We start from the raw sequence: 26,644 nt of genomic DNA on the forward strand, positions 1-26,644 counted from the left end.
ACCGGTTGCACGGTTTTAACTGGTCGATACTTAAACAAATGAAGGAAAAATGCTGGAAATTCGGCAGACGTCGCTGTGCAGGTTATCTTTTTTTGTTTGCAACATTGTAAATTAGAGTGCCACGGAAACTTGAATTTCACATTTATTATGTTTCCTTTTTCACCTCATGCGTAAAAGGGACGTAACTAGAAGGAAACATGAAAATTCCGTATTTTGATTCTTTTTTCATTAGGCATTGAGCTGTTTCGCCTATTTCATACACCAAATAACATTTCTCACAATTTTTAAATTAAATAATCATGATGCTGGCATCTGTAGGCATCTGCACGAACTATTCCAAGTGAGGACTGACGCAATAAGAAGAAAAATGTAGTAACTAATTTCATTCTCTACTACCTAACACAAAGTGGCGCTGCACGACAACATTAGATTAATCACATAGAGCAGGCAAAATGCGTCAAGTAGTCAAAAGTTCATTATGTAAATGTACGTCATGTATTCTGCGGTTTATGCCTAACTAGGGCAAAATTTAAAATAAGCACATTATGATCAGTATCACAAACATTCTAATATATAGTTGTCTTATGATATTCTCGGTTTTTAATGTGAATTTTCGTGTCTTTGATTCGCTCTTTTTTAAGGGTTTAAAGGTAAAAATTAGGTATAAAATCTTTCCGAAAGACAAATTTTTGTTTATTCACGATTGTTTCTGGTGAAAAAACACTTTTGTCAAAAATAAACTCGAAAATGATGTCAATTTTGGAGAACGTCAGTTCCGGCAAAATCAATAGATTACAAAAAATGATATTACATTATTATCGACCTTTTCCTTGATTTCTCGAGCCCTCGTTGTCCTTTGTCTGCTGAGCCTGTGCTGTGAACATATTCAATTTTAAAGAGACATTAAACATGACCAGAAAAAGATGTCAAATTTCTAAAGTGAGTATCACGTTGCATTGTCACCATCGGTCTGTGATACTAAAAGATCAATTCAACATTTCTGTCGCGTCATTCAGCTGGCCAATCTCGTCTCTATCTGACTAGTTTTTCACTTCCATTTAACATGTTTCTGCTGCGTGAAAGTCGGTCACGACTACCTTCCACTTATTTCAGTTTAGTATCATATTTCTGTAACCTGGCAACACATTGTTTATGAGCAAAAATGTCACATAACAAACTTGTAGGTTTGCTGCTCAATTTTCATTTATAGTGTGCCTCTCAGCTTTGAGCTGCATATTTTTCAAAGTTTATTTAGAGACACGCCTTCTTGTTTTCTTAACGTTGTACTTGCCATTCAGGTTGGATTCTTGTCGTAAAACCCTTTTTATATTCTCTTAATGGCTATCTCAAAAACATTGGAATTGGAGGTAGACTTCGAGAGGATACGTGAAACTTTTGTTCCAAGCATGTGTCAAATTGTCAACTTTCATAGAGGACAAATTTAGCGAAATCGTAACATTTTTACAGATAAAAATGGATGAAGATCTGCCCATTAGGTGAGAACCACACACCTATTAGCCTTGAAGCCATTCAACACCAATAACGCCACCCAATTATTCTTAAGACTATAGTCTAACAATCTTGGATATATATAAGAATATATAAAATAAAAGAAGAAAACATTCTCTGAAATTTACAATTGCCCAAAAAGTGTTTTAAATAGGCTTCATTCTAGTCTCCACGCTATGCGTTTGAATAGGCGTATTAACTGACCCGTAATTGACCATAACTTCATCATAGGTCTGATAGAAGTCTCCAGAGACGCTCTGCCCCGCACGAGGTGAAACCAGACCTTGAAATTCGTCGCTACCTCTAGGCATGGAATACATACTCCTGCCTCTTATACGCCGACTAATCGATGAAGCTTCAAAATAATTAATACTTTTTACTGCCGCCTGCAAATTGTGATTATTTAAACTAAACTCACTGACAATTCTTAAATGCTCTTGAACGTCTGTGCTAACATCGGATATATCCCACATGGCTAGGAAAGCGCTGCAGCAAGTTTGAGGTCTCGTACCTTCTCTTACGTATGGCAGATATGAGAAACTATAATGATGGGCGATTGCAGCCAAGCACATTTCAATGCAAATCAGGAAGTCCTATTTGTGAAACAAATTGTTTAATGTAATGAGAGAAACTGGGAGACACAATGTAATAGTTACTAATAATAGAATATGTTAGGGGTAAATCCCTGATTTTTTTTACACCACAGTAATCCACTCATTGAAAAAACATCATTTACCTGTAATCTAGTTGATAATGAAACACCATCTATATCAGGCTCTGAAGAACTAATGGCACCTGTATACACTAAAATAGCAATGACCATTCCTTGACTGATGAAAGGGCATAATCAGAACCCAAACATTGAATTGCAAAACTCAAAACTTACAAAAATGAAAAGAAAACTACAGCTTTAATACACAAAAATTTGGGCAGAGGCTTCATGGGTTGAAGTTCTGCCTTGTTCGCTTTATAGAACATGATTAAGCAATACATGGCTGTTGATTGTGATACATTGTTAATTAGGATAATATAAGGAAATGCCACATTTCCCTTGAACTGACCATCTCCATAGACATCCCATATTTTACAAATGCTAAAATATTGGACAAATCTCAATTATTTGATAATGATGCAGAAATATAATTGCAAAACTCACAATGATATTGCAGTAGTTAGAGGCCTGATAACTGTATACTGTAGGATGCCATGTTTGCAAATATGCACAAAAGGCCTTAAAAATAGTTATGCAATTATTCATTTAGCTGTATTAAATTCAACTTTTTTAAATTTATTCAACCACTTCCATGGAATGCATTGACAGAAGCTATTGAGATGATGTTATTCAGCAAATGGAAGAATAGAAAATCCATTGAGATGAAACTTTGTGACAATTATGATAATTTGAGTTTGTAAGAAAAAAATTGAAGTATCCATAATTAATAGAGATAATGACTATATCTATGGATGGAAAAGAAAATGCAAATGGTTGAATCTATTGTGTTTTGTTAATCAATGAATAGAAAAGTGTTTAAAATTTGATTATTATATTACCTCCCCATTTCCCAATCTGGAAGACAGCACATTGGAAATATGTGCTTAACTTGAGGCTTGCATTCTAAACTGGCCTCCAGATTCATTTCCATATTTAAATAATTTAGAAGATATTTCATAAAATTGTATATCACATAGGCTTCGTAACATTCTCTGGCACTATCTACATAAACTGAAGCAGTAGGGTATATTAAGCCTAGCCACTGAAATATATTACAATTACATAGAAATGCACATTGCAACTTATGGTAGTGACAAACTTACAGCATTTAATGCATAAATTGGCACCATCCACAATACTCTAAAAAATATATTTCTTTATATATGCCAAATGTCTCATGAATGAAAATGTCACCTGATTATATGTTTCTGAAGTCTTGGTTGTGTGTAATGTATAACATGTTGAATAATCTCCCACAAGGAGATAGGTATGGCAGCCCCAACAAAACAACCAGCAATTAAAACTTCGAGGTCGTGTCTGTTAAAACCGTCTTCAAGAGATTTCACCAAGAACAAGGGGACAAACACGAGTGCAGCTAAAGCGTATACGGCCACAAAAAGGGGCCGAATCCAGAGTTTCCATCTGGAAAAGCATTCTAAACACGAGGCGTTGCACATTGCTCTATATGGTCACATTGTCTGGTTAGCTCAATTATAATATATAAAGACTGAACGTGGCTAATTGAACGAGTTTTATCTATAATAGTTATTAACTTCTTGCGATATTAATGTTTGTATTACTTATCTTTAGTTCTTTGTTTGTTTACATTGTAAATGTCAAAGACACAAACCAAAACAGATTGGACCTTGATGACACACCATCGCCAGCCACAAGTCTAAAATTTCCAATATGGCGGCTGGGATACAATAAAATTTTAGTAAAAGCTTTATTACTTATATCCTAGCGACTAAGCTGTCAAAAAAATATGTTAAGTGCCAGAAAACTCCCTTCTCTTCTAACCTCACTTTATGAAAAACATAAACAAATAAATCTGGAATTTTTTCTTAGATTTGCACGTTTTAGCGGAAAGTAGTGGTTGCTGATTTTGTTTTGTGTGTTGCTTTTTTGATCATACTGATAGTTCTTGAATTATTTCAGTACATTTAAACAATCAAAACGTACGAAAAAACACATTGTTGTACATGGATAGTAAATAATTACAAATTTGAATAATTGTTAAAGTTATCGTAAAGTATTCTGGACCACATCGTTTTTATATAGGCCCGCGATTTTATGATGGGACGAAAAATGAAAAAGTCCAAAATTAGCTTTGAAGCTGAAACAGTTACAAAAGACCATGCAAAACGAATTATTTCTGAAATAGCACCTAAAGCTATTACGAAACTGTGGGATGATGAGGATTTGGAGGCGCCACTGCCAATTAGACCAAAGAAAAAACGTCAAAGGAGCATTCCCGATGAACAAATTCCACCGGCAAAAAAATCCCACAATTTAGAAAGTGAGAAACCTATAGAGGAAGAGGTTCAAACAAGTACAAAAAACACAGAAAAGAAAGAATCAAACAGGTCTAAAAAGAAGAAAAAACACGCTCAACTTCAGGAAGAGCAAAGGCTGAAGGGCGATTTAGAGATGCAGCAGAAGGCACTCAACTACCTTTCCAAGTGGAAACACAATAGGTCAGAGTGGAAATTTGAAAAGTTGCGACAAATATGGTTGCAACAATATTTGCTGGATGTGAATAAGATCCCAGGGGAATTTTGGGATAGTGCTGTTCAGTATTTTAGTGGTTCCAAAGGACATTCTCGGCAAGTAGTGTTAGATAATGCAGTGAAGGTTATCGAAGAGGATGAAAGGGTGTCTGAGGAAAATCGAACTGAAGATTATAGTATGAAGCTGAAACGGGCCAGAGACATTATACAGAATTTACAATAATTATCATATTTTTGTTTTATAGAAATAAATATTATTTAAAAACACAAAATATCCAAACTGTTTACTATAGTATAGACAGGGATACAAAATCGCCTAAATATACTGATGGTGAGGTAATGAGTGACAAGTTTAAATAAGTAAGTATTTTATAATAATAACTACTTTTTTACACTTATTTATTTCAATTATTAATTACTTATGCACAATAATATTTATCAGAAAAATGGGAAGCAAATTATTAAACAATGAGGGAGGTTATTTTCAAATGTTATCTACCAGGGTGTTCAACATAAGACACATATCTGTTACCACATGTTTGTAACATAAAAAACTTGGCAGAATTCCAATATGTCCCCATTATATTATTATCACGTAACAAATAACAATACAATTATTATTCAACAACAATTTTTACATAGACAACTGGAAGTTATGCATGTAGGTATATACCTATTTGTAATTTTCCTGGAATACGTGGTATTTTTTAGTCTTAACGTAGTAGGTACTAATTTTTTACTTAATAGGGCTTAAAAATGAAATAAGTGCGCGGTAATCTATATTTACACATAATATAAAATTCACATAAACGTAGGAAGCAGCAATTTTCTATGATGAACTACAGACGCGTTTTGTAAATTGTAGATTCATTTCTTTATTATTCAAGTCAGAAGGCAGTTCTAGGGATTTTTAGTGTATGTATAAGCTTCACAACTGACAACCGGTAAATTAAGAAGAAAGTTATTACACTTACTATCATACAGCGACACCCTAATAATTATTATTCCCTAAAATTAATTTAGGTACATACGTACAGATCATGAAAACAATCCGGCCAGTAAAAGTCGCATAATATTTCCAAGGGAAATGTAGTCGTATCACATTTTTAGAGTATAAATAAAAAAAAAAATAAAATAAAACGTTAACTAACAATAAGAAGTTACTTACTACTAACTCTTGTTACAAGTAGTAGGATTTTTTCTTACTTTTAAAATGCGAAAATAACGTTGTATATCAAAATTACATACTTAGTAATACTGTTTAAAATAGTTTAGCTACCTACACGATATCCTGGCTGATTCAACAATAAAGGGGTTCTGTTCGGCCGACAAGGCGTAATATTGTTAAACAACTTCTCGGCAAAAACGAAAGCGTGAGTATTTATGATTGAAACACTGACCGTTTTTAGTGTTCATATAAACAAACATGTATACCAAAAATTGGACGTTCTGCTTTTAATATCAAGAAGTAGGTATATGTCGCGATATTTGAAATGAGAAAAAAATATTGAAATTAGCAACGCTTCATAAGTCATCTCAAAGGTTCAAAATCTGCTGTCAAAGTGCGCAAATGAGCACCGAAAATCTATTAAAATAACGCCAACTTCCTTTTTTTTAATAGTAAACACCCTGTATATAAGGTTTTCCATGCAGATTTCACATAAGGTGTAGGTATAACGAATGCGATATAAGTAATAAAATCACAAAACGGAAATTTATAATTAAATATAGCAGATAAACGAAGGAATTAGGCACAAAATGAGAATGAGTTTTTAAATGTAAGGCAAACGCAACATTCAAAACCAAATGTCACTTTCTGTTTAATTTCTTCTATTACTTTATTGACTGTTCATGCTCAATTTCATTCTGTATCTAAGATAATCAATTGCAACCAATGGGATGACCACAAAAACTAAGGATTTGCAATGAAATCAAATTTTTGTGAATCTCTAACGACTACTACTTACCCTACTATTTACAATTCTATTTTGATGAAACAACTTCCATCTAATCACCGTGTGTTTTCGCAGACCCGAACATAAGCAATGAAATATTCGTGGAACTGTTAAATTAGTCGAATTTTAAAAATACCTCTTTACCTGTTTTCAGCTTATCACAGTTTTGAATAAACACTCATTATGTTCCTCTAATCTTTAATTGGAAATAACACGTAATTTTGAAAATTATTTCCTAACATTTCACTCGAAATTTGATATTTTTCACAAGCGAGACGGGTGCAGATGCGGGGATACCGACCGAAGCGCTACTGTTTAGTTCTCAAAACTTATTTGCTAGAAAATAACTAAACAGCCAATGCATTTTATACTACTAACAAATTTGGATAAATTTTGCGTTCGTTATAAGTTCAAGAAAGGTTGTTCACGTTTAATATCTCACACGAACGGTGCATGAATTGTGATATGCAAATAAATATTTTGTAAATGGAGACGATATAAAATAATAGAATAGATTGTACACATCCAAGAGAGTTGGCAAAACTTGTCAATAAACTGCATTTGAAAATAAACTTATGTTAAGACCTTGACCTACGATGGCTTCAGTTTAAGAACCCCTTTAATGTTAATCTGCATATTTTTAAATCTGTCGAGTTAAAAGGTTTTCCTATAATACAAGGTGAGTTTTTTTCGATGGTTAGTTAAGAAATCTCGGAAACCAGTAGACTTACGAACTAGAAGTTAAATAGGGAAAGTAAGTATTGCAATTTTGAAAGAGTAACTTGAACGAGTTGACGGCCTATTAGATGTTTTATAAAGACCAAATTTTTTTCGATTTTTTGAAAATGCTTTCTGTTACTGGTCAATGATGTCGACAACACTATAAGAGCAAAGCTATAATGGCAAAGCTTTATTTATACGAGTTGCACGTTATACTATAATATTAATTTTATTTGTACTGTTTCCTCAATCCGTAAGTTACATTTAAGGTAAAACGTCTATAACCGACTTCATAACTCTGCTAGTTCCCGAGATTCTTTCACTAACCATCAAAAACAATTCACTCTGCATATGTAATTATTCCTGTCCAAAATAGCGCCACATTATCATTCAAGACCACTACTTAATTCGCTTCCAACAGAAATCTTGACGAATTTAGTTTTTTCTAGTAAACCCTGTAGATAACCCTTGCCGGCCCGGTTGAAGTAAGAGGTCGACAATCGTATTAAAATAATATACCGACTAATAAATGTATGCATTATCAGATCTTGAGTGACCAGAATCCTTGGGGAATTTAAAAAATTCCAGATACTTAGGAGTAAATGAATGAGTCCCTGGAATAGCATAATTATACCTATTTTTTTTTAATATTGCAGTTTGAGAACTCGAATGTAAACCGTGATAAAAATCAACTTGAAAAGGGAGAATTGTGGCCCGTCTTTAAAAGCTAAAGTAAATGAATAATGACACAGATGGAATGCTTCCGAGACAGAAGGATTGCACCTATGTGGGAATTGATAAGTCTATCTTCTTACCTCCGCCAAAATTTCAACCGAATCGGATTTAAGGCCCGAATGTTCTATTACTGACAGCACCGAACATCACGTCTCACAATGCGCACTTGTGGACGGTATATCAATCGTATGACTTTCGTTGCCGAAAATCAGACGCAGCCTCTTCATTGGCAATAGTGGCAGTTCCTCCCGTTCCTGAGCATGCTGCTTTAGAAACAATAATAAGACGGTAAAATTACCCATTAAAATTTGGTTTTACCTTTAATCGCCGGTCCCGCTTTCGGTCTTTGGACTTGTGCCGTTTCTTCCTATGCGAATTGGGGGTGCAGGGCGCCTCCTCATCCACTCCTTCGACTCTCAACACCTCATATTCCCTACCCAAATATTCGTCACCCAAACTGTTTCCCGATTCGATGACTTCATCTAGCACAGGGCTCCGTTTCATGCGCAACGTTAACTTCAACCGGCCTCCAGGCTTTTCCGGCGTAGACACTGCGGGTTGAACACAGTCTGGCGGTTCCTCATTTATCTACAATTTTTTACTTGTGATTTCTTGAAAGCCAAAGTTAAAAAATATTATACAGGAATATTATCCAAAAATATTTAAACAGACTCCCGGACTTGTATAGAATATATTAAAAATTTCTGTCATGTTCATATAGTATATTTGAATACAATCAAATTATTCTGAATATAATCAGTTACCTGCTCACCACTCCAACAATCACTTTCCCCAATGGCGGCAATCAAGCAGTCCTCGTCTTTCTCCTCAACGTACGCGTCATCCTCTTTATCCCCCTCGTCCTCCCTTTTTCTCAACGGAACAATGTCACTAACAGCGTCATCGTGGAACTCATAAACGTCACTCTCGGCTGGAGCATCTTCTCCGATCTCTGCAATTTCAACCGGATTGTGTTTCAAGTGTTTCCGCCTGTGGCTCCTCCTCCTCCTCTGTTCCAAGTTGCACGGCTCGCTAAAAGAGTTATTGTTGTTGTGACACTCGAGTTTTGGAATGGCACAACGATCGGGAGCCAGACATTTGTGATTTCTAAGGGTAATTCCCGACGGTTCCTCCATAACGTCACCTGGAATAATTTAATTAAATTATCGGTCCTACATAAAAATGACTTTTAATTACCGAGTTTCCCACTCTCATGGCAATCGTTGAACAACTTATTTTGTTGGGTGGCATCACAGACAGGATCGTTATCACTAAACGTGCTGGGGCAGCTGCTGGCGTTACTCTGCAGATCGTCGAGCAAATTCGACCTGGAGAGGTCCGCTTGCAGGAACTCCTGTAATTGTGACTCATATTACGAATTGTGAGCTATTATTAAATTAATGAACTATGAAATTAAAACTATTGTTGGAACGTACTTGATTCGCCTTTTGTGCCTGCCTCCTTTCCAAACGCGCAGTTCGAGAACTAACGGTACTCGTCTGTATTAACGCCTTACCATTTATCACAGACTTTGTCTCAGTACAAATTTTATGGTTTTCACTAATGGTTGACCCTGAATTACTGCGACTAGTTCTCTTCATACGTTGAAATTCACTTATGTCGGAAAACTTACAACCTGAAAACAGATTAAAAGTAAAATTTTTTTCCAGATATATGCGCAAGTATTCTTATTTTTTTATATTACGCTACCTTGTGCTATCAACAATTCAGCATCGTATTTCGTAAGTCCCTTTTGCCTCAATTCCATCATACTCAAAGGAGTCACAACGGCATTATGCTCTAGTCGCTCATTACAAGATCGTACAGTTTTATTGCTATTCTGTAGTATCTTCTGCTTAGTTCTGTTCAATCTATTGTCAGTTTCCCTTAGCCTGTAGCCGTTTTCCTCCTTGTGATCGTTCTCCTTCGCGAACGTTCCGGTTTTGCGTCGTTCGCAAGTTTCGCACTCGCAATAGCAATTTTTGTCCCCGAAGAAATCCTCCCCGTAAAAACAAGTAATCTCCTCCCCAATTTCAATATCTCGGAGCACTTTGACGCAAGCAGTGTCGCGACCTGTCGCCACAAATTTGCAGTTTGCGCGACAGTCGTGGTTAATGTAGGCCGCAGGCCCCAACCACAGCTGCGCACAGTTTTTCCGACAGCTATACATGACGGAAAAGTCATTTTTGCCAGGGTGCAAAAGCTCGTCTTCTTCTTTTTCGGTGAGCTCCGCTATGCAGCCCACAAGGCACTCGATTTTATCGTTTTTGAACCAACGTCTGGTGGCTGATATCTTTGCACCTTTCTGCCCTTCGAGAGAATAACGATAGCAAGGTTCGATGACAAAGCCCGACTCTCGGTCAAATACTCGGAGGTATCGATAGATCTGGAAAATTAAAATTTTATTATTAGAAATTGTTCCTTTCGAAAATGTCTCAATTGCATGAGAGAATTGCGATGCGTTTTTTAACGCTTATTATTATGGATAAAGTTGGTTCACGTCTAGACTGGTCTCGTAAACCAAATTCGCATGCCAAAGACTAAAGTAGACCAAACGAAGTGGTTTAAAATTGCATACCAGTATCATTTATGTAGAAAAACTAAAATTTAGTAGTAACTTTTCTGAAGAGTTCCTCAAAAGCTGTCATTTAACGCAAGCTAATTGCCTCTAAGTATTACCAGAACGAAGGAAATTACAATTTTTCAGTTTTTCCTATTTTCTGGAAAATCATATATTTTCTTGCAACTTTTGAATGGGTGAATGGGACAGGATTCTCTACTTCATAAAGAGAAAAGACCACTTTTTGGAAGGGGCACATGGAGTAAAGAGGTGGATTGAGAAACAAAAAGAGTTCCTCCCTAAAAATCCGATCGCAGGGCTTTGGCATCTTTGCCAGCAAGATCATTTCCATAGAAATGGCAAACTCAATCAATGCCCTGATTTGAGTTTGCTGTTTTTGTAGAAGTAATTTTACTGGCAAAATGAAAGAAAAAAAGATGCCAAAATACAATAATGGAAAAAGTCAGTCATATTATTGCATTCACTATAGAAGGTTATTAGATTTAACTGATATTCTGTCAAACATATAATGCTTGTTTAGATTGTAGAGAACCATACATGTAAGTACAACCCCTTATTGACATTTATTTGACAATAAATGGGCTTCAACCCTTCATTACCTAATAAAAATGAAAAACAAAAACAGCATCTTACATGTTCCTCTAATTTCTTTTGCTGGTTCTTGGACCTGAGTCGTGGCATCCACTCCCCCTTCAAAATACGACTATATGCTCTGTCATAATCCTGATCCCGGATGAAATCTTGAACAATCTTCTTCAGTTCAGCTGAGTTTGTCCTCAGTGGCCGGTAGCGTATGTTCATCTTGTGGGAATTGAATCCCAAAATAGGATCTAGCACTAGAGATGTGGCCGCATCATCATTGTCTGATAGCTCTTTGGGGGTCATAGAAGCGGGCTGCATTTTAGTGTTTTGCAAGGGCCTCGTGTGCACATCCACCACCATTCTGGTACCTGTTTACTGGAGATTGTTTAGGTTAGTGAAGCCTTTGTTATGTAAAAGGGAATATGACAGTATGGGGTGGTTGATCTGACAATCAATATTTCAAGGTCAATGTTATAAATTAACAACAACAACAAACAAACAAACAAACAAAGAAAGGAAGGTACTTGTTTTTTATCCTTTTTTTGAATGCCAATTTTATTTTGGTTCAGTGAACAAATGAAAGGGAATAAATGAAAATTTCGTGGATGCAAATGGGCGGAGAGACGACGCAATTTACAAGATTCTACAGGGAAAACAACTGGAAATGATGTTTTTATTGTAGATTTTCAAACCATTGGAGGAACCATGACAATTCCTTTAAAGGGTCACTCCTACGAGCCGTTTTTACCAAATAAGGTGACTTACCCCTGGGAAAATTACTAAAAATCTACAAGCTAACTAATAACAGAATCTCACTATTACCAGTTCACTGCAGATTTGGGGCCAAACAATCCATATTATTCGAAAAAGTTGCAGGATCTAATGGTACAAAACAACGCCAGAAACATCATGGCAGACGCTTTTTGTATGTTGACAAAACGATTTTTTTGGTGCGAGTTTGTGCACTGGACGTTTAAGGTCTCGTACAATTCGATTCACCATCCATATGCAGTGCTAATTGTGAATTAAAATATGACCATTTTAGTGTAATTTTAATTTTAAACATAGTTTTCTCCAAAACGCATTTTTCCATTAGAATGCGGGTTGCGGGTAGCGGATAGCAGAACACATTGAACACAAACCAGTGTTGCCATTGCCATCAGATGATTTGTAGTAAGGTTTTGTCTGAGGGAAGTAGATCTAGGACTTTTTTGATTTAGGTAACAAACAGGCGCTTCCTACAAGGTTCTCCGTTCTTTATTTTGTGTCAGCTCCTATTTTCAACATTAATTTACCTCAACATGCGTTCCAGTTCACATCTCCAGCATTTTATTTAATACATTCAAACAGAAACAGAAATGTATTCATGGTGAACGGTGAGAATGCGATATGATAAACCAAAAAATTATACACTATAACGGTTAAATACAACTGGAACTATTTGAAGAACAGTGGTAAATTTTCGTCCCATGAAGTAGAACTACTCCTAATAGCGAACTTTGGCATCACCAACACAAACCGAGATGTCAATGACATTTATAAAACTCTGCCCTCTAGCGACGGGTAGTCGAATGACAGATATTTGCTGGGCAGATCGCTATTCGATTTGGTAATCAAGATAATGAATTATTAAGAATTAAAATTATCAATAATCAGTTATAACAAGAGCTGTTTTTTTAAATAAATGAGTGCGAATTTAATTTTTCAAACATCTGTCGTGACATCCTTTAGATAGCGCCATACATCTTTAAAAAGATTATTGTAAGATAGTTTTTGAAGGACCTTTACCATTTATCAGGCATAATATGATAAGAATTCTGTAAATAATATATATTTTTATGGCCTAGTTGTTGAATCGTGTTTTAAGATTCGTTTACTTAAATTTGGTTTTAGTAAATTTTTAAGAGGGAGTCAAATATTCAGTTTTTTATTCTTTTTTCCAAAGAAAGTTTTGTCACCAAACGTCAAGAAAGAATGCAAGGACTAAGCCTTTATATCCTATTGGATATCCCTCTGTTAAACCGTGATTAACATAAGAGGGTATGGTAATATCCTTATCTTGGACACATTTTACATCTTCTGTTATTTTTCGTTTTTCTACTTATTTTTCCTTTGTTACCTTAACGTTAAGAACGCAACACCCTTATATCCTATTGTACTTTCCTCTGTTAAACTACAGTTAACGTAAAGGGGTAAGGTGATAACCTAATCTTGGATACATTTTACATATTTACTCATTTTATATTTTTTGTTATTTTTATTTTTTTCTACTCATTTTTCCAAGGATTACTTTATCGCCAAAACGTCAAGAAAGGTTTTCATTCGAACCCTTACTAAAGGACGAATGTTATTCCCAGTTTTCAATTGGTAAGGAAATAATCGAAGCAATTACATTAACATTTGTTTTCAATTAGCGTTATTTTGATGCTTGCCTAAGCACTTAAAATCAATTTTCAATAATTTGATTAGATATTCATCATCCGGCTGCTATTGAATGTGGCTGATAACATTATTACTTATAAAGACTTTTTCCTGGGCACTCAAAAATTTTGCAAATCATCCATTGAAACTCTATTAACCCGCGCATTTGTCACATGTTTATTGGTACCATTTTTTTTTCGAGTAACGTCGAACAATCAATCCTCTAGACAACCTCTTATTATACGTACAAAGTGTAAAGTAAATTTTCCTAACATATTTCTCAAGAGATATTATGCGAGTACTCTCGACACTGCATTGCGACGTTCTCAAACAATAAATCTACTTCAGATAAACTTATAAAAGTAGTCTGCAAGTAAAGTTCCTTTGGTTATTATAGTTTTTGATCTAAAGTGAGCCAGTGAAATATGGCGCATTTCACACATGCCCTTATCGTTTTATTTTCCTTGGTTGCAGCAATAAGTTGCGCAAACCTTGCCAGGTGAGTAAAGACCCAATTATACGCTCCATGAAGCTCTAATGTCAAATGCATAGGGTGCCCTTGACTAAAGGTGTCACTCCAAGGAGGAATCTCAAGAGCATCGGAGCCCATTTGCAGAGCCTCAAGCAGAGGTACACGGAAGGCATTCCGGAACCTTTGACTAATTATCTAGATGTATGAAGCGTTAGTATGTTGATATCTAAAATGTTAAGCAGATTATTATTAGGCGCAATATTACGGAGAAATCACCATTGGAACCCCTCCTCAAACTTTCAACGTGATCTTTGACACTGGTTCCTCCAACCTTTGGGTGCCCTCTTCCAAGTGCAATTTGTTCAGCGTTGCTTGCTGTAATATTGATTGACTTATATGCACTTAATTAATTAATTTAGATTACCTAATTTTGCATCAGGGATACACAGTAAATACAACGCGGACGAATCCTCCACTTATGTCGAGAATGGAACCACTTTCGATATTGAATATGGATCTGGCAGTCTCAACGGATTCTTGTCCACTGACTCAGTTGGAGTAAGTATGAAACTATGCATGATCGCTTGTTATGTTCAAACACTTTTAGATTGGGTCTGTGACCATCGAAGAACAAACTTTCGCCGAGGCCACAAATGAGCCAGGGTTGGCCTTTATCGCCGGCAAGTTTGATGGTATTCTGGGTCTGGCCTACCCCAGCATTTCTGTCGACGGAGTAGTACCCCCGTTCTACAATATGATCGATCAAAATCTTGTTGATGAGCCCGTTTTCAGCTTCTTCCTGAACAGGTAGCACTTTGCGCACTTTATTGACGGATATACAGGGTGTTCCTTAATGTCGTGTTAATATTTTGAGGTGCAATTCATCAGGTCATTTTCTTCAGAAAAGTTCGTATGAACATATGAATAAAATGACCTGAGGAATCACACCTCGAAATATTGGCACGACATTAAGAAATAGCCTGTATAATCCTGTTGGGTGTTTCTTTGCATAGGGATGAGGACGGAAATGTTGGAGGAGAAATCATATTTGGTGGTTCAGATCCTGACTACTACGAAGGAAACTTCACTTATGTAGACGTGGACCGTGAGGCTTACTGGCAATTCAAAGTAGACGGTATTACTGCGGGTACTGACAAATTCTGCGAAGGAGGGTGCGAGGTTATCGCTGATACTGGTTAGTTTCGTGAACTTCTAGATCATCTTCTATACTAAAGTAAATACTATATTTTTTCTTCATCAGGAACCAGTCTAATCACTGGCCCTACAAAAGAAATCGAAGCTCTAGCCAAATCTCTTGGAACTTCCTTTAACATTGATGGAGAGTACCTGATTAGTTGCAACAAGGTTTCCTCTTTGCCTACTATTACTTTCACTTTTGGAGGTAAAGATTTCCCCTTGGAAGGCAAAGACTATGTTTTGGAGGTATTATCGTTAATCCCTGTTCTCGAAAAATTAATTTGAAAGCTAAATGATTTTTTTCAGGTTGATAGTGGAGTAGGTGTCAAAGAATGCATTTTAGGCTTCATGGGGTTGGACGTAGCTGCTCCAGCCGGCCCCCTATGGATCTTGGGCGACGTTTTCATCGGAAAATATTATACCGAATTCGATGTCGGAAATAACAGAGTCGGTTTTGCCAACTCCAAAAACTAATAGGATTTATGTTAATTTATGAAAAATTTTTAAGCATTATACGATGTGTGGAGCTGTTGATTTTCTTTAAATGGCATTGAAAACATTGGAGCCTGAGTATTATAAGAAATGGAACGAGCAAATTTGAGCTCGAAAATGGATATATAAACAGGTTCTGAACCACCTTCCGTTTCTTGCAATTGCTTTAATTGGACTAATGTTTGAACGTTTTTCGATAAATGGCGGCATAAACTAAACATAACAAATACTCCAACATTTCATAATATCACTTTTTTAAATTTTCATTGGGGCAGTTTGAGCAATAAAACACCAAGCGATGTGCCACATACACAGTCCCTTAAACTTTATTTCCACGACTTTTCTAAAAACTTTTTATAAGATTTTCAAATAAATTAAATTATTGGGAATGTGATTTAGAATGTCGTACAGTGTAGTGTTGTAGCTGCAGCTATCGGCAATGATGAAAAAGGCACGGCCTTTATATGGTCCGGAAAAATTCATGTAGACTTTTGACCAAGGCTTCCTTGGCTCAGGCCATGGACAAAGACGGACTCTGTTGGCAGTTTCCACATAGTCTAAACCCATTTACTGCATCTTTTGGGCTAGATTTCGGTGTTGGAAAAAAATATGCTTTTTCCGAAAAATTTAAGTTTAACATGTCAGTTTTATCACGAAAAATTGCGGTTTTGGTTGCTCGAAAATCAGTGGCATCTCAACCATATTTTCCAAGCTAACTATTTTCCTTAAATTGTAAGCAAAGGATGGGTTTCGGAAATTTAAAAAATGCGCTACGCCACTAATTTTTGCGTAAAAGATTGAAGCTTCATGTGTCCAATCTGTTATGAAAAATTGGGGCTTGGGTTACTTGGAAACTAGAGGCGAATGAATAACGTTTTCCAAGGTTGACTACTTCTCTGAAGTGGTTTTGCAAGCAAAGATTTCTTAAGTCGACTTCGATATTGGAAAAAATGTGTCATGTCACTGCTTTTTATGTCAGATTGAAGTTTTATTGGTCAGTTCTATCGCGAAAAATTGGGACTTCGATTGTTTGAAAACCAGAGGTGTATCAACCAAAATTTTCGGTTGTCCGTTAAATTAGAGAGAACAGCACGTTTCTTTTGACTTCATCGACTTCGAATCTCCCATAGTTGCCCAGATTCCTACATTGTTCATTTTCAACATATCGGATATTTTCGGAAATCATCATACCAAGCATTAATGAGGTCCATTAATGAATGACTAGTTACGGTTGCTGAATGATTTATATTGAAAGAAGTAAGCCAACCCTTAGTGGCTTTGTGGATTTAATTTGTTGTCTCCCCATTTAAAACTCTCCTGAGTCATGATATACGTCATCCAATAAAACAAATTGAATAAGCAAAATGAGGCTGGGAAGACTATGCGGGCCACCCGATCGATGAGAGAGACGCTGTTCACGTGCCGAATGCTCCCATGGTGTCCTCGCGTGTTCAAATCTGCAAGATTAGGCTATAGCGACATCCTGATCGCATATAAACATATACCAAGTGTCAAAAAAACCTGGATACAAAAACTTTACCATAATGTACGTATAAAAAAAGTAGTAGCAAGTAATGGAGATTTGGCAACGTCCCGCTTAGTTTTTGTTTTTGAAAATGACTTTTTGACAGTGTACACTGTCACACAGTGACTACAGTGGACACTGTAGTCAGATTTATTAATTTGATTAACCTGCACGATAGACTTGAATAAAGTCAAAGCGAATTAAACTCTTGGGGGAATGAAAGTGGTGAGGAACTGAAGAAAAATTTCCCATTATGAGTCATCACTATGACGCTTATGGAAAAACCTAAGTATTGGCAGCACTTTGCTGAGCGTTTCTTAAACTAACAGACATTTCGACGTCCAAGGTTGCCACGTTGATAATATATTTCGAGGATTTTGGATTGGAACTTAAATGGGGGGTAAAAGTTTTTCAAAATCATTGTCTACTTACGCCATAACAAATGCCGTCATTCAAAACATTTGAACGTCAGTTAAGAGCTAATTGTTAGACGTTGACAGGTCTGTGCAGAAAACAACTGTCATAACAGCCATATGTTTCAATGGCACTATTTGTGGTGTTTCCAGATTTTGTTTGACACCCTGTAGATCGCGTTTACCCAACGCAGCGGCCTCGCGTTGCCTCTGTTTCCTAAATTTATCGTCCCCCTTCAGACAATAGAGGAATTGTTTCCATCTCGCCAACTTGCACTCAGTTTGGGTCGTTTTTTCCACGGTTACCTTAACCGAAGGTGATGTTTGGATGCTCGACACCAGAGACGTTCGTTTGGGGCTTTGATACAGTGAAGTCGTCTAAAAAAACTCTCCCGCTTCTCACGAATTCTTTTCAAACCATCAGCTTACATTGTAAATAGGACAAACAATCGAGCTTCTCCTCCGACGATTGTCAGAATTTTCCATCAGAAGATCACTTGCTGTACTGCCTATAAACTCCGTCCGTTCGTCGCAATCCTCCCATTCGTCTTCGTCTATTGGAATTTCGCCGCTACCTACCTAAGTCATACGATAATGGGTGCATTCAGGGCGCTGCAGCGCTTTATTGCAGCAGTTGCATTTCGCTGGATCGTTGACTAAAAGCGGTAAAACCTATCACGCTGAAAAGCTGGCATTGCGAATCTTCAGTTATTAGAGCATTTCGAATCGCCAGTTGTCACAAACTAATGCCAATTAAAATTTTCAGCGAAATCAAGCTGCAGCGCTGCAAAACCCCTGAATGGGTCTAATAGTGCAACATACTTGACTTATCAATAATACAGGGTGTCCCAAAAATATATCGACAAACTTTAAGGAGTGTTGAGACACATCAATACAAACTTTTTTCTTAAATATGCATATGTCTGCAAATAAGCCGTTTGAGCAGAAAAGAGGCAATATGGTTTTGATCATGATGATCACTTTTTGCTCGTGTTAGACGTTATTTTATTGATAAATAAACGATGGCTTACAGTTATTGTTCAAAATGTTGAGCATACGCTTCAATACAAAGATTGTGCCGTCAGTTTATGGAATCGCGGACTCCATGGAATATTTCGGAAATAACTTCTAGATGTGTGCAAATGATCGTCGTTCTTGCCAAGAGATCTTCCTCATTAGGAATAGGCATTTCATAAACTAGAGATTCGAAATAATTGCAAAGAAAAAATCTAGGGTGTTGAAATCAGGAGAACACGGGGGCCAAGCCACGGGACTTGATTTTTCGATCTATCGGTGCGTAGCGGTGAGATCTTCAAATGAGAAAGAAATTAACGTATTTTTTTGTTTTGCGGGTATGTGTTTATTAAAGAAAAAAGTTTCTACCGATATTCCCCACAACCCCTTAAAGTTTGTTAGTATATTTTTGGGACACCTTGAATAGTTACTTTAGTAAAATAATGCACTCCTGCGAACTCCAGTAGTGTCGCAATGCAGTAAAAGAAGCTCATCAGCAGGAACCAATCCAGAGCAGTTGCATAGCGCACTTTAGGCAAATCCGTTCTGGAATCCAGGCTTATGGTTGATAGCGTCAAAACCGTGGTTATACCTTAGGCACAAATCAACCTTGGTTGCCTACGTTATCAAAAGAATAAACTTACCCAGTCCGACCCTGTCACTTGTAGCCTCTCGGTGAATCCAGAAGGAAACCCAAGAGAGTACCACGATCAGAATACAGGGGACGTAAACTTGAATCAGGAAATATCCAGTGTGACGCTGGAGATTAAAGGAGACTTCCAACACGGAAAATTCACCTGATAAGTGAGGTATGTGAAGCACTTAAAATTAGTGACGCGATCGGAAAAAGGTACCTTCCCTCCGCTTGAAAGTAAAGTTCCTGGAAGGGTAACTCATTAAGTCAAATTGAGATAACGTCATCCCTGCTACGAAATTCACGCTTTTGTCGTTTTGCCAGTGGTAGACTAAATCTCTAGAAGTGTACGCGTCTGGAAAAATCAGGATCGACGCATTGTTCCTGGAGATTATACGAAACTTACAACTTCCTAATAAAAGGGGGCACGACTGTCTGTCCATGGGAAAACTTTTTAATTCCATGGGGCATTTGGCTTTTATCGTTAACCTAATAATGAGATAAATACAATAATGTGTTTAAACGCAACATTAAGAGAACACTCTTTGCAGTTTTTAGATTTTCCGGAAAACAGTTAAATTAAAAATTTCGCAGAAAGTCGAAACATTTTTAAGGAGCATCGCAAGTGATTAAAAACAAATGGCTGCCTTGCGCATGCGCAGTTCCACTGTTTCGAGCCTTCGGCAGCTGTTTAGGCTTCATTTCTATCAGTTATATGTAAAGCTTCTTAATCTATTTTACAAGAACTGTTGAAAATAACTACCTTCAGCTAGAATACTAGAATACAAGAATCTAATTTTCTCCCCATTCACTGCCGAACTCTTTCAAAAACTCTAGGGTAATTTTTTAATGAGTTACACCCAGTAATGGTTCGATTTTAAAAATTGTTCACATTTTCCACTGGAGGATTGTAAACTAATGATTTTAAATGTCCCCATAGGAAATAATCCAGGGGGTTTAAGTCCGGGCATCGAGCAGGCCATAAGTGAGGTCCATCTCGACAGCGTTTCTTTCTACCAATGAAGCGAATTTTTCAAGAAATGGATTGGTCGAGGTGGACTTCACAATGACTACTTCATTTGAGGTGGTCACTTTCAATAGTTCTTGTAGATTAAGAAGCTTTACATATAATATTTAGTAATAAAATGTTACTATTGTCGAAAAATTTTCTCGCCTCATATCTTCGGAATAAAGAATATTTTCAAAAACTATCCAAGGACAAAATATTCTTAGAATAGTGCAAGGAACAACCTCCTGAATTTTTGCCGTATGTTTAATGGCCACTCTGTATATTTATTTGCAGCTACTGAGTAAACGTTTTTCTTAGCATGTTCAGCAATTTATGACTACAGATATCTTAAACTGTAAATTACCGCATTGAATACAAGATGTCTCCATCTTGACTAATTCTCAGCAGCTTATTGGGAACTGTGATAGTATGAACATAGGAGTTCTTTCCATTGTAGAAATATGTGTCCGGACGCCATATTCGCTCCAACATTTTAATGGAGAGGGACAGAGATTTGATCGGTCCCACAAAGGAGAGTCGCTGATCACGCCAGTATTGCCGGAAATAACAATCCATTGAGTATTCCTATGGAATTCAATTTCGCATATCAATAAATGGTCTGATTGAACAAGATGCAGAGGCGTAGCAAGTCCAGAATTGAAATAATAGATTCTATCTGAGATATTTTTTTGAAACAGGAAAAATGTGTTTCTGGACTAGCTGAGAGGGATTTTATATAACTTGCCATATCTAGTTCAGAAACAGGTCCCATGCTCCTGATTAATATGTTTGTTTGGACCACTGTCGGATGACCTATAAACAAACCAAAGTGTGTCACGATGCATGTGAGAATATTCTTGGGGCGCGTAAAAAATATGCTACGGGCATGTGGAAATAAACGCACATGTGTAAAACAAACTAGGAGCACGTTAAAAGTAATTTTGGGAGCGCATAAAAACAAACTATGGGCAGGTAGATATTAAACTACGGATACGCGAAAAATCATCTTAGGAGCGCGTAAAAAATTGACTAGAGACGCGCAAAAACTAAACTCAAACGCGTAGAAATGAATTGAGCATGTGAAAAATAATTTTGGGGGCACTTAAAAAAACAAATTACGAGCACGCAGACATGCAATGTGGATACGCGAAAAATAACCTTGGGAGTACATAAAAAAACGAACTACAGATACGTGATAAATAAACTACGGGCACGTGAAACATTCTTAGAAGCGCGTAAAAAAATCAACTACGGGCACGTGAAAAGTAAAAAACGAATATGCGGAATTAAGCTATAAGTATGTACCGTTTTTTATCAATTTCGTGTCAAATTTATCGGTGAACGTTTCCCTGAAATAAAGTAAAAAGGATTACGGAGGGCTATATAGGTCGTGTAGAAAGCGGTTTTAAATCTCAAAGGCGCTATAGAACGCGAAAAACGAAATACTCCTCTAAGTGCCTTTTAAGTTTTTTAATGCATATATATCCGACAACACGTTTATTCCCCTTTGAAGTGTGTCTAGAATGTTCATAGTTCCAGGGATATACCGAAAGCAGGACATTGATAACGGAATTCCTTCATTCCCTTGTAAAGAGAGGGTAAACTTGGTTTAAATGTGGCATTCCACGTTTAAACCAAAATAACTTTTGAATATTCTCTATTTACGAACCTTTTCCATGGCTGGGCAATTGAGAGCTTTCGTAATTCTTAAGTAGATCTTCCAAAATGATGGTTATGTTCTTGCTAACAACATCATTTGGTCCGGTGTTTCGCATCCGACGAATCAACGATTCGTTATTACCTTTAAGTTTCCAAGGGATGTTATCGGCTAATTCCTTATTGATGTTTCCTTGATGTGGAGCTTTTTCCAGGAGCTTAATCCTATAAGGTGCGACAAACGTACTGGAAGTAAATAAGCATTCTTAGATTGCATGACGATTTTAGTGGTAATACAGAGCTTCAAAGGAATTTAATATACTTTTTCGGATTTAATAAGCAGCTTGCAACAGTCATTTGCCTTTTTAATTTTCCATTTTCCAAATGAGTTCACGATGAAGTGGCAAAGCCGCCAATTCAGCAGTTGTTTTGTCTTTAAAGGAAGCGGGGTGGAAAGAACATCGGCAAATCTCAAGGATATTTTAAGCTCTTGTCGAGGAATTTGTGCATTTATTTATGCGTTGGCATGTTTTAAATCAGATTGTTTTTTTCGCATTTAGGTAAAGCGACAAATTTTTTTGACTACAAGAGGAAACCCCGGAGATCAACCCGGGGGGGAATAAACACCCAAGCAGTATACAAACCTGAAAAAGGAGTGAAAAATTAATCGTAATTTATTAAGTAGCTGAGCGACAAAATGAAAATTTACGAGCTTTTTGATATTGCGCAAACACGGATTCTCACTTTATTTCCTACATCGGAATGAGAGCCCCAAGGACTATTTCGTACGCGAAACTTTTCTTCCTATTTACACTTTGGCCGTCTTTCAGCAGCCTCAACATTCCTTCAGAGCTACTCAAAACGCGAATTATTTCAGGAAACAGTCATTTGGAATGATATTAGAATTAAAATAACATAGCGAGATGTAGGGTAATCTAACGAAAACTTGACCTCCCCCCTTAATCTTGGAAAATAAGGGGTTTTTCGGAAAATTCCCAATTACAAAACGGTTTGCATAGAAGAATCTTTTGCCAATAGTTTACTAGACGATGTTATGAAAATTACCATTTTTCTTATCAGATTTTGTGGACAAACGAGAGTTATTTTTCAAATAATCCATCTTTAATCGAAACATTTTAAAAAAATTATCATTGTTGGGCAACAAAAAATGAAAATTGTACTCAAGCATCCAGATATCAACAGCACGATGGATTTAATATGTGATGAGGTATTTTGGGAAAACGAATTATTAGACTCATAATTTATGAGAGAACTATAATATACAATTTTTAAGTACCTAATTGAAGATATTCTGGACGACCTTCCTTTAGCGGTAACCGGTAATGTGTAGTGCCAATAAGGTGGAGCTCTCCCTCATAACTCTAGACATAGTACTGAATGTATAAGAGACCGATTTCAACTGTGAGTGCCATAAACTGGGCCACCGCAATCTCCCGGTATTATACCAAGGGACTTTTTCTTTTGGGGATTTCTTAAAGATGAAATTTACTGTAAAGTTTTTCAAAATAATGAATTGAAGCTTGCAGTTCAACTTGCAATGAAAAAGATAATACCAGAGATTTTAAATGGTGTTATGGAAAAAAATTGTTAAACGATGTTATTTATGTTTAGAGAATGAGGGTGGAATATTTGAATAAAAAAAATAATTTGAAACAATTTTTTTATTTGCTAAGTGATAGATCTAAACAAATTATTTTTAAAGCCACTCATGATGTCAAATAAGTTACTTTACGTTGGAAAACGACGAATGAGATTTTTTTGGACCAAAGCATTTAATAAATAATAAGTGTGATACATCGTTGGATTCAGAAAAACGTAAAATTTACTGAGCATAAAATAAAATTTGTTGACTATTTAAAAAAACAAAGTTGATGATGGTTCCAAAGAAACGAAACGTCGGATCGAAAATCTAAAAACACTATCTTGTAGAGAAGAAAAAGTGGCAATGAGAATGTCAAATTTATTTTATAACATATCTTTTGAACTAAAATCATAGAACAGTAAAAAAGGAATTGCGAAAAAATGTTTTGCTCAAATAATTCCGGATCCATTCAGAATTTTTTTACTTTGAAAATATTATTTTGCAGAACACAGAAAAGCGCAATGATTCTATAATTTAATCACCTTCCTATTTCTTTTGATTTACGAGACCCCCGCAGAATGCATTCTTATCCGGGACAACCTGTATAAAATTCAACCCCCAAACTTCACCCTTATGCGCGTCACAGCAACTCTCAAAAATTTTAAGTAGCGCCGGGGGTCATCGGATACTTCAAATTAAAGGTCTTGCGGAATTATATTGAATGGTGTAATGCGATTCAAAATCTATCGATTAGTTTTTAATAAAAACAGCTATAAATTTGGTAAAAAATGCAATAAAAACTCGTTTGTTGATAGGAAATTGGATTGTTTTCGATTTTGTGCTCATAAATAGTTTTTGGTTATATTTGTTTATTTATTCTTTTATTTCATTTTTATTTTTTTTGCCGAAGTCGTAAGAAGGCATCTACGCCAATGAGGGTTGGCAGAAGAATATACCACATCTACAGAAATATACAGAAAGAGTTACGGGATTCGCAAGTAATCCTCCAGTAGAGATGTTAATCCTTTTATTATTTGTTTAATACAATTTTTTTAGCAATTCTGAAGAGTTAAGATTAGAACTTTTTAAATTAAGGAGGACATCTACGCCACTGGGAAAATCTACAGCAGTATATGAATATAGATATGTAGTTCTCTAGTGGATTTCCAGTAGTGACCATTTTTTCTTTTCTTAGTTTTTTCAGAATAATTCTTTTTAAACCAATTTGAAGCATTAACAAATTTCTAACAAGAGAAAATGTCTATGCCAATGAAATCAAGCGGGTATTATAAAATATTTTTATAGACGTATGCGAGGGAAAAATATCCAGCCATCTAATGGTTCTTCAGTGCCAGTATCAGTTTTTTTTTATTCTGAAGTTTTCAGAGCATAATTACTTGAAAATTCTACGAGTTTAATCTAGACAACTCTAATTTAGCAAAAAAACGAAAAAACATGAAAGGAGTGAGAGATATGTAGAATTTATAGAAGAGCATGGAAAACATTTTCAGCGGCTTTTAATAATCCTCCAGTGGTGGTACCACTTTGCTTATTCTGGATTTTTTAAGATGTAACATTTTTGACAAGTTCGAAGAGCTGAGTTAAAATATTCCTGACTAAAAAAATTGCTTCTACGCCAATGAAGTTGCGTGGGCAATATAAAATATCTACAGCAGTATATGAAAAAAAATCAGTTAGCTAGTAGACCTTCAGTGGCGGTACCAATTTATTTTGTTCTGAAAATTTTAGAACTCAGGTTTTTGGAATTCTAAAAAGTTAAGTTTAGAAAGCTCTAACGTCTTCTAACTGGAGTATGTAATCGCTTTGCTAGCAGTTCTTGTGCCACCCGGTATTTGGGAAAACATGTGAAAAAATTGTGTGCCAGAACATAATTACATCTTTAAATTGTCACACGTATACGGTTAACTCAATAATAAACTTTGTCTAAAGCGTACTTACAGGAAAAATAAGAAGCACACGCACAAGAAATCTGCTTCAATTCCCATCGCGCTATTTCAAATATCTAACTCTATTTAACGGAAAATAAGAGCGGATAACTCGAATTTCAACAGTTGCGCGCGCCCTTAAATTTTCAAAGGGATTTCTCAACATCCCCGCCAAAGATATGCGTTCTTGTATTTGAGATTTTAATAGGGGCATGCAATGGAATCCTAATTTACATTACAAACCGGATTAATTCTCGATGAATTTCCAAAAATATGCCTTCTCGTAAAAGATTCATAATTTCGAAGCATAAAGTGTCCATTAAAAAGTGGAGGGGGGAGGGAAGGTTGTTCAAGGGAAGTCAGGATCGTACCGACCGCCCAAGACCGACCGGGGAACCCCGGCCGCCAACGGCAAAAAAAAAATCAAATGAAAGATACATCAGTAGCTTGGAACATTTCTAGATCTTAAAACGTTATGATGCCTCACTGATTTAGTATAAATTGAGCGGTGTAAAGGCACAAACTGAAAAATGCTGCATTTAATTACAGTAGGAACAGTGGCGTGCTAGGAGCAATTTTGAACTACTCGATAACAAGGATTAAATAACGAAAAAAAATTGTAAAATAGTTGGGCCTCAAAAACATAATGTTACGCCAGTGACGTACTATTTAGGTTATTTTTTGTGACTTAAAATATTTTATTTGGTCTACAGTCCAAACAGCTCATTCGCAGGAATATGTTTATTAAAGGAAAAAAATTGTATCAATGCGTCTCACTACTCCTTAAAGTTTGTTAGTATATTTTTGGGACACCCTGTATATTGAATTCTGCAAACCGGTTTAGGCCCACACAAATTTGCTTTACATCGGAGCCTCCTTGTCCCTGGATCCGCCACTGCTCTTTTAATTCCGATCAAAGGTACAAAGACGCAAAGAGGGTGGCGGACCTTTGTGTCTG

At 36.3% G+C, this 26,644-nt stretch overlaps 5 protein-coding genes across 7 annotated transcripts; 2 read left to right on the forward strand and 3 right to left on the reverse strand.

Annotated features, from left to right (window-relative positions):
* Nucleotides 1-763: 763 nt before the first annotated feature.
* On the reverse strand, nt 764-3,813 carry LOC136408469 (transmembrane protein 184C). 2 transcript variants are annotated; one of them, XM_066389455.1, is made up of 8 exons: nt 3,416-3,803; nt 3,325-3,361; nt 3,061-3,263; nt 2,666-2,740; nt 2,396-2,602; nt 2,246-2,339; nt 1,928-2,102; nt 1,327-1,864 (listed from the first exon to the last, which is right to left on the reverse strand). In XM_066389455.1, exons 1-8 carry the CDS (start codon nt 3,676-3,678, stop codon nt 1,656-1,658), a joined length of 1,263 nt encoding a protein of 420 aa, XP_066245552.1. In that variant the 5' UTR covers nt 3,679-3,803; the 3' UTR covers nt 1,327-1,655. The 2 variants fall into 2 exon arrangements, with proteins under 2 accessions (XP_066245551.1, XP_066245552.1); XM_066389454.1 differs by having other exon boundaries at nt 764-2,102; nt 3,416-3,813.
* Nucleotides 3,814-4,279: 466 nt separating this feature from the next.
* On the forward strand, nt 4,280-4,954 carry LOC136408485 (uncharacterized protein C7orf50 homolog). The gene has a single exon (XM_066389476.1). It carries the CDS (start codon nt 4,295-4,297, stop codon nt 4,952-4,954), a length of 660 nt encoding a protein of 219 aa, XP_066245573.1. The 5' UTR covers nt 4,280-4,294.
* Nucleotides 4,955-5,292: 338 nt separating this feature from the next.
* Nucleotides 5,293-12,410, reverse strand: Hmt4-20 (Histone methyltransferase 4-20). Of its 2 annotated transcripts, none has more exons than XM_066389432.1 (8): nt 12,127-12,410; nt 11,356-11,679; nt 9,852-10,527; nt 9,578-9,777; nt 9,339-9,507; nt 8,906-9,285; nt 8,460-8,729; nt 5,293-8,404 (listed from the first exon to the last, which is right to left on the reverse strand). In XM_066389432.1, exons 2-8 carry the CDS (start codon nt 11,662-11,664, stop codon nt 8,288-8,290), a joined length of 2,121 nt encoding a protein of 706 aa, XP_066245529.1. In that variant the 5' UTR covers nt 11,665-11,679; nt 12,127-12,410; the 3' UTR covers nt 5,293-8,287. The 2 variants fall into 2 exon arrangements, with proteins under 2 accessions (XP_066245529.1, XP_066245530.1); XM_066389433.1 differs by having other exon boundaries at nt 9,339-9,495; nt 12,127-12,408.
* A 1,552-nt stretch (nt 12,411-13,962) lies between these two features.
* LOC136408472 (lysosomal aspartic protease-like) lies at nt 13,963-15,926 on the forward strand. The gene is made up of 8 exons (XM_066389459.1): nt 13,963-14,224; nt 14,278-14,398; nt 14,451-14,574; nt 14,637-14,755; nt 14,805-15,004; nt 15,211-15,392; nt 15,459-15,640; nt 15,701-15,926. Exons 1-8 carry the CDS (start codon nt 14,151-14,153, stop codon nt 15,866-15,868), a joined length of 1,170 nt encoding a protein of 389 aa, XP_066245556.1. The 5' UTR covers nt 13,963-14,150; the 3' UTR covers nt 15,869-15,926.
* A 1,171-nt stretch (nt 15,927-17,097) lies between these two features.
* Nucleotides 17,098-25,768, reverse strand: LOC136408460 (gamma-aminobutyric acid receptor subunit alpha-2). The gene is made up of 11 exons (XM_066389442.1): nt 25,700-25,768; nt 22,151-22,383; nt 21,227-21,294; nt 20,846-21,066; nt 19,879-19,961; nt 19,693-19,827; nt 19,483-19,635; nt 19,270-19,430; nt 18,254-18,403; nt 18,010-18,202; nt 17,098-17,343 (listed from the first exon to the last, which is right to left on the reverse strand). Exons 1-11 carry the CDS (start codon nt 25,744-25,746, stop codon nt 17,156-17,158), a joined length of 1,632 nt encoding a protein of 543 aa, XP_066245539.1. The 5' UTR covers nt 25,747-25,768; the 3' UTR covers nt 17,098-17,155.
* Nucleotides 25,769-26,644: the final 876 nt, after the last annotated feature.

Source organism: Euwallacea similis, chromosome 4, assembly GCF_039881205.1.
Source record: "Euwallacea similis isolate ESF13 chromosome 4, ESF131.1, whole genome shotgun sequence".
Classification (NCBI taxonomy): domain Eukaryota; kingdom Metazoa; phylum Arthropoda; class Insecta; order Coleoptera; family Curculionidae; genus Euwallacea; species Euwallacea similis.